This window comes from Polypterus senegalus, chromosome 6, assembly GCF_016835505.1.
Source record: "Polypterus senegalus isolate Bchr_013 chromosome 6, ASM1683550v1, whole genome shotgun sequence".
Taxonomy (NCBI): domain Eukaryota; kingdom Metazoa; phylum Chordata; class Cladistia; order Polypteriformes; family Polypteridae; genus Polypterus; species Polypterus senegalus.
In genome coordinates, this window is record NC_053159.1 from 451,172 (window position 1) to 459,014 (window position 7,843).

Consider the following 7,843-nt stretch of genomic DNA (forward strand, 5'->3'; position numbering starts at 1 on the left):
AAAGCGGCCCAGACAGACAGGCGAGAGGGGCATCTCGGCGCCAGGCCATCTGCCCATATGTTTGAGAATGACGTCTGACTGCTTTGAAATCGCCAACATGCCCTGCCCACCCAACTTTACAGGGCCCACGTGACAAACCGTGGGACACGTCTGGATGTCTAGTGATGCCAGGTGGCGAGCTTTCAGAGGGTCCCCCTCATTGGGAGGCTGTGTTTGGATCGGCGTTTGTGCCCGCTTATGATGAAGAGGAAACCAGTGAGGGTCTTCGGCAAAAATGACCAGAAGATCTTGAAGTTGTGCATCAGCAGACCCCCTAAAGGTTTGACAAAGTGGGCATCATGACGAGCAGAACGTTGGTTTGTGTAATTTCGTGGTTGCTGATCACCAGTCTGCTCGTATTGTGGATGTCTGATTCTTTATTGGGGGTCCGAGCCCTCCAGGTGCCAATGCCAGAAGGTCACAGTGACAAAGGTTAACCCTAAGCACACGGGTGTCACTTTGACGATTTGTAACCTTTTATTAGCCCTCCATCAGAGGGTGACAAATAACAATGGAGGGCATTTAGAGTTGGTAGATGTGACCGAACGCGCCTCGTTTATTATGGGATGTCGATCGTCACGTTTCTTCTTAGGCCAATTGGGACTTTTCATTTTCTAGCTGAGCCCCTCAGATCTGTGAAGGCTGGAGGTCCGGTGGTGATGAGGGACGCTCTGGTCAAACCCGCTATAGGCGCTTTATGTGCTGCGGGCGACGTGGGACAATGACATGGGACAATGACACCGACCTACGAAACAGTCCAACGGGGATGAGCGACGGGCAAAGAAACTGGTGGTGTGGGGGGACGCAGCATGGCAGGGGTGTAGAGCTCAAAGGGGCACAGCTCTCGGTGTCCAGCATGGCATCGGAACACACTGGACGGACTGGTCCTGTCGCCCATCTGAGGTATAAACAGCACCACCATGTGGCCAAACTCGTGTCTGCTCATTGAGAAGAAAGCATGGTTATAAAAACAGTGAGCATTGGCACCGTTGGCGTTCTGTGCCCGTCTTCAGCGAGTGTCGTTGTCATTTTCTCTTTTAGGAATTGTCATGCGAGGCGTATGTCAGATCTGCGTGTGTGTGACACGGCCAGGTATGGGCACAGTGGGCACCAGCCAGCCACCCCCGCTATTTCTGATGCCCGTTTCTGTTCGGCTATCAAAACATGGGGCACATGATGCTGGTAAGACGGCCCTGGGGCCAGCGTCACTGTCATTGTCATCTACACGTCTGTGGCTCTGCTGTCATCATAGAGGCGGTCTTCTTCTCAAGTTTCTAATTTGGGGTGTCATATTAAAACCTTTAAGACCCCCACTTTACTGGGCTGCATGCCCCCTTCATTCTGGAAATGCTTCTGTGGGCATGAGAGGGGAGACAAAACAAATGCTTAATGGCCAGTGGGTAACACAACGGACTGAGACCCCCGAAATGAGCTGAATGACTCAAAGGGTCCCGTTAAAGTCAGGCTGCCACGCCACCTACTGGAACCTTCCTGTGGTGGACCTTTAGGTGACAAAAACAGCCCCCCCCATGTGTAAAACGGGGCACGTGGTCTCAAACCTGAGCAGCATGGCATTGGCACCTTTGCCTGCCCAGGGCAAATAGAAAACCCCTCTGTTGGCAGTGGGCACAAACCCCAGCTGCCCACTTCTGCCCCCGAATTTAAGAGGCGTACCCACAGTGCACCAGGCAGACCTCTTCAGCTTCACACAGGTGCCCCCCGCCCCCCATACATGGTAACCCCCTCATTGGTGTGTCACCGTGTGCCCCCCGTCTGGTGGGCCTTGGCCTCTGCAGGCTATCAGCAACACCACGCCAGCGCCCTCTCATGGCCAGTGGACTCGTCTGGACCCCGGACCCCCGAACTACGTTGGCTTTTTCAATTTGTATTTCCATGTTTGGCCCCCAGCTGTCCACTCAGGCTGCTCGACTGCCATTTGTGACATTTCACTTTGGTCACTCAGAGGTCAGTTGGACGAGCGGCCAGTGGCTAAACTGCATCATCAGGACCACCCTGTACGATGGCACCCGGACTGTTTAACAAAACGTGTGGCGTTCTGAAGGACCCCCACGATGGCTGCTACCTTATTTTCTTGCAAATGCTTAAGGTGTCCAGCAGGAGGTGGTCAAGTGGAGTGAAGCCCCCTAGTCCGTGTCCCTACACTAGCTTATTATTATTGGACCAGGTGCCAGGCAGTCTCAGCCCTCAACTGACAGAGTGAGCCACCTGGCAGGACGGGCACCGCAGAGTTGGCCATGCAGTTCTGCCCCCAACTACTCAGGAAATGCCCAATAAATGCCACTTGCCTGGCATGAAGTTACCAGTTAAGTCCCGCTGGTCAGTGAGTTCCTAAGGCCTGCCCAAGTTGCTTCTGTGGGGCAGTGAGTGGCACAGACCAGGTGAGTCAAGAGGACTTGGAGATAAGCCAAGTGGACACAGGGCCCGAGAAGTGACAGTGTCACCGTGAAGCCAGCGTGTGGACAGAGGACGACACAAATCAGAAAATGCAAGTCAAGTTTATTGAGAAACGTCCAGCTGAAGACGTGGTGGGCCTCTGGCATCTCGGGGTTGGCGTCAGTGACTGGTGACTGAACACAAGAGGGTGATGTAACTTACACCAGGAATTGACGGGCAGCTCGTCACCTTGTGGCCAGTCCTGGCGCACATCCACAGGTCACAAGAAGAGGGTGAAGAGTCCAGGAAGTCACGGCGGAGTGGCCAGCCAGCCAGCGGTCGGCGAATTCCAGGACAGTGAAAGGCGGGCACCGCTGCAGGTCCACGGCGGGCAGACGGCCCTCACCGGTCGAGTGACCGCTTCTGGATGGCCTCCATACAAGCGTTGCGGAGGAAGTTGATGACCGAGCGAGGGTCGTCGCTGCTCATGATGGCACTGCCCGACACGATCATGTTTGCTCCAGCCTGTCGACACGAGAACAGACAGACAGACAGAAGTCAGCCCCCCGGGACAAAACAGAGAGCGAACAGAGACCCCCAAACGACAAGTCGCACCAGAATTTAGAAAGAAAGAAGCCAAAGCAAATGGACGTCATGGAGGACGGACCACAGGGGGCACAACTCGGCCCATCTCCCACCTCGCTGCTGGGTCGGGGTGCCCACTTCTTCACCACAGGCTGGTATAGTGACTTGGCGTGGGGGCTCGGGGTCCACAAGCCTCTTCAGAGTTGTCGCTAAAGTCACTTGTGCGCTGTGTGGCTCACATGTGGTGTGCTCAGGCACTTTGCTTGTGATTCAGGGGTGGCAGTGCCAACAGCACATGCCAGCAAAGGCCACTCAGCTGAAAGGGGGATGCAGACCACAAGCGCTCCTCCCCTCATGTCAAATCGTGGGCCATTCTGGGCGCGGTGTTCCAATGATCCATTTAAAGGTCACCTGTGCCCCCCACACACACTGCACTGGGTGGCGAGACTCATGAGGGGCCAGGGATGGCACAGACTCACCTCGGCACACTTATGAATGCTGTCCGGTCCGACTCCTCCGTCCACCTCAATGTCCAGCGATGGGAACTGCGTCCTGAGCCAGCTGACCTGCCGAGGAATCAAACAGAGGGTGAGGCTGGCATGAAGACTCTGCCTTGGCACATGTCAGACAAGAAAAAGATAAAATGCAGACAGCCAGAGGGCACAACCTCTAATGGTGCCACCTGTGGACCAACTCAAATCCTGAAATGGCCAAAAAACACGCAGGGCAACAACAAACTGACCTGAACTTGAGCCCCCCACTTTGGGCACACCTTTATGGCTGTAGCTGGCACCACCCAGCGCAAGTCTTTCACAACGCCACCCACTGGCCTGAAGCCAATGAATGAAATGGTAGCTGTGCTTGTAAATGTAAATGTGGAGGGCCAGTGGGCAGCACACTGGGTCACTCTTGAGGGGATGCCCGCTGACCCAGAGAGTCAATACATTTGAGGGCACAGCGTACAGACGGGCTCTGAGGGGACAAGTCAGCACCCTGGGGGCATCACTGGGCCTTCCAGGCTGCCCGGTCATTTGGCACTGACCACCCATACACAAGATGGCATGAGGACACAGACAAGCGACTTTGAGGTCCCAGGCCACATAGACACAGACTCTGAATTGGCACCATCTTGGGCAACCGGAGGCTGCACATATCAGGGATGTGCCATGCGAGCTGGGCAACCTCCCTTTTGGATTTTCTCCAACATCCCTGAGACGGGCATATCAGGTTAATGTACTGGCATGACCAAGTGTGCCATTGAGGGAATACCATGCCATCCAGTCTAAGCATTGGCCTGCTCCACTGTGCCACCCACCGTCTTTTAAGGTAGGTGACAAAGATGTAGGACCCCCAGCAGCTGTCCAGTGGCACACCACTACTGACCACCCAGGCTCCATTTCCTGAAATTTTAATCTGTGTGTCCAGTGGGCATACAGCGTGCACACCCAATGAGCAGATGGCACCATATAAAACAAAGACAGCCAACACGGCGAGTGCCAGCGCCTCAAGGCTCGAGAGTCCCGAGTTCAAATCCTGCGTTGAGTGGGCAGTCACCCCAGTGCCATCCCATACTATACAGGATGGTCACCAGGTATTGAAATACCACAGCTGCTACCACTCTACTCAGAGACACAGGATGTGATGTGCCCACATGGCAGGAGGTGCCATCACGTGCGAGTGTGTGGTGAACAACTTGTCCCGAACTCAGGAGATCCGCAGTACATCAGATGGAGGGACACAACTGGCACCGTGGCTCAGGTCCTTACCTTGGGCATCATGTCCTCCATGAACTTCTGTCCACCAAATCCTGGCTCAACCGTCATCACCAGTGCCATATCGATTTGACTGGCCCAAGGTGCCAACACCTCCACGGTGGTCCCGGGTTTAATTGCCAACCCAACCTGCAAAAAACAAACAAGCTGCATTCACGCCAACCTAACTTGACTTGCTGAGACACGGGACACACCCTGATGCCCTATATATTTGGCAAAGTGCCAGCCACCCCTCACGGAGGCAGACCAGGATGGCGTAAAGCCCAGGGCCGGTCTGATGGTTGCTGACCGCCTGTAAAAGTGCCCACCCGACGGGTGCGTCAGCGGCACTGCACTTGGACCTCGGGGTCAAATTCCTGTTTGTGTCTGGTTTGGCCAGAGGCTGTCAAAAGTCCAAAGGGACCACCCTAAGGCGGACCTCCACCGACGCGGCCAGCAACTCGCCATCGTCAGTGCGACCAGACCAAGATGGGCCAATAACCAAAAGCAGAGCCACCAGTGCGGGACGAGGCGAAAATGGGGACATCATGGAGCCCAAGTGACCCTTCAGCCTGGCAATGCACCATGAGAGACAAATGTAAACAGCGGGTGCCCACCAGACAGTGGATTGACCGACCACTCAAAGGATTTCATGGTACAGTAAATGTACAGCGGGCAAAGGTGCCATCTTAGTCTGGGTCAAAGGGTGACAGGGCAGCATTGGTGGAAGACTTCACCCCAAGATGGCTGACTCTGAGTCCTGGCTCTACACCTGTAGGAAGGTGGATGATTGGCATCAGTGTGGGCACCGGAGAAAACCCAGCAAGTGGACCTCTGTGCCAATGACTCTGCCAGTCCGGCGTGTCACTACGACCCTTGAGCATTCCACCACAAACCTAACCGGGGGTCTCTGCCCGCTGGCTAAACACACAATCAATCAAAGGGACCATAAATGCCAGTGATGACCCACAAAGACTGGCTGCTGTTATCACAGATGGGCACCTGTGCCTGTGACACAACTGCTTGACAACCGGCCACGGTGGGCACGGTTCGTGTTCACGGTTCGTGTTCACCTGTGTCAACAGCTCAGTACTCACCCGCTGTAAAGCACCCACCTTCATGCCGCTCTCCCGAATGTCCTTAATCAATGCCCCGGCGTTACTTGTGGCTTCCAGATGAAACGTGTACTGAGTGGCGCCTGCTGCGGCCATCGGCTTCACCCACTGCTCTGGGCGGGACACCATCATGTGCATGTCTTCAGGTGGGGGGGGCATCAACAAAACAAAGAAAGAGACCAAAGTTCAAAATGACAGAGCAGGGAAGGAGGACACAGGTCTGCCACCAACCAGCCCACCCTCACCCTGGCACTCTCAAAAGCACAAGCACACGGCTCTGGGGGCAAAAGCCAGGCAGACACAAGGGGGACAGGCCTGCTCCACACACACACACACCACGGTGGGCAGGATTTGGGTGCCACCCTGCCACTAAAACACCCCAAAGCGCCTCTATGCAGTTTTAGAGGAGACATTCAGTCCGTGCGTCACTCACTGGGTCTGCCAACTTGTCCCGATGTCACACTAGACACTTCAATTCACACCAGCGGCCCCCAGCCGCACACTTGGTTCAGATTTCTACGAGTATCCTGGGCCCCCCCATCTTTAAGCAGTCTGCTTTAACGCCAGCCAGGGTCACTCACTGGCTACCCCCGTCCGTCACTTCCACCTTCAGAAGTCGCTTTACAAAATAAAGACCCCCAGGCCACCGTGCAACTTCCTATCAGTCACAATGAATGGGGGCTGCTTGAGGACCTTGTGCCACACAAACTCGCTAGTGCACGGACCCTGCTTTGGGCTTTTCAAAAGGCTGACTCACCAAAAAAGGGTGCCAGGCCCAGATGTTTCCTGAGACACTCCACCACTGGATGGCCAAAGGTGATGTTCGGGACGAAGTGCCTGTAAACAAACCAGAGAGTGAAGCCGAGTCAGAACCTGAACCAGACCTGAACCAGACCTGCAGCACAGCCCTGACGCCGACCACCACCACCAGCACCGCGGGGCTCCGGCTCGTTGCACCTTCTCTTCTTGTTCTGCCCTCCCTGCCTCGATTACCTTAACTTGGCGGTGTTCAACACTTCCTTCATGTCGCCGCCTTTACTTCACCACGGTGTCGCTCAGGTGAGCCGTCGGGCTAGGTGACAAGTCTGTCGCTCGTGGGGACGCGGTGGTGGCCACTGCGGCCTGAACACATCGGCCTAAAGTAAGCGGCGAGCAACTCACTTCTCATCACACAAGTCGCCGGCGGACTACAAACACTAAGAGCTCCCCCCGACACAATCAACCGAGGCCGGTCGTCGACGGCAACCACAGAAAGCAAACCCCGAGAGTGCGATTACCCGTCCATGACGTCTAAGTGCAGATAATCGGCGCCGCACTCCAGCATTCGCGTGCATTCGGACGCCAGGCACGCCATGTCGCTGTTGAGGATGGATGGTCCGATTTTGGCAGTGTAGGACATGTTGGTGTTGCTGCTGCTGCTGCCGCCGCGGCTCTCCGTCTCCGTCTTCTGGTAGGATGATCCACGTGTGTGTCTGCCTGTCTGCCTGCCTGCGCGCCCGCCGTCAGCTCTGGCCGCAGTGTCTGCCGGGATTTGTAGTTTGTCTGGGCGGTAGGCGTGGATGCTGCGTGCGTGCCCGCGATCACTTCCGGGTCCCAGGAGGGCGCGTTTGTTTTGTTTTCAGGAGTAGCGGAAGGTCGCTGAGGTGACGGAGATTGGATGGCGCCGCCGTTAGCGAGGACGAGGCTCACTGATCCCACCGGCTTACGTTTTCTGATAAGCAGGAGCAAACAACTTATTATCAGTTTTGTAAAATGCAGACTGCAGCCGCAGCGGGGATACACTTGGGTGAAGTAATGTGGCGTTTATAAAATTGTGGGTGAAAATGAAAACAAAGGTACATAAAGAGAGAGAGAGAGAGCGAGAGAGCGAGAGACGGCCGGTAGGTGACAGCAAAGAGGACCAGCACTACACAGGCGACACCCCACTCCACCGTCAACGGGCCCGTCCTCAAGGGGCCT

General features: G+C 55.5%; 1 protein-coding gene across 1 annotated transcript; it reads right to left on the bottom strand.

Annotated features, from left to right (window-relative positions):
* Positions 1-2,536: 2,536 nt before the first annotated feature.
* rpe (ribulose-5-phosphate-3-epimerase) lies at positions 2,537-7,409 on the bottom strand. The gene is made up of 6 exons (XM_039755157.1): positions 7,162-7,409; positions 6,642-6,721; positions 5,885-6,024; positions 4,785-4,919; positions 3,498-3,584; positions 2,537-2,958 (listed from the first exon to the last, which is right to left on the bottom strand). Exons 1-6 carry the CDS (start codon positions 7,281-7,283, stop codon positions 2,836-2,838), a joined length of 687 nt encoding a protein of 228 aa, XP_039611091.1. The 5' UTR covers positions 7,284-7,409; the 3' UTR covers positions 2,537-2,835.
* Between the last annotated feature and the right edge of the window lie 434 nt (positions 7,410-7,843).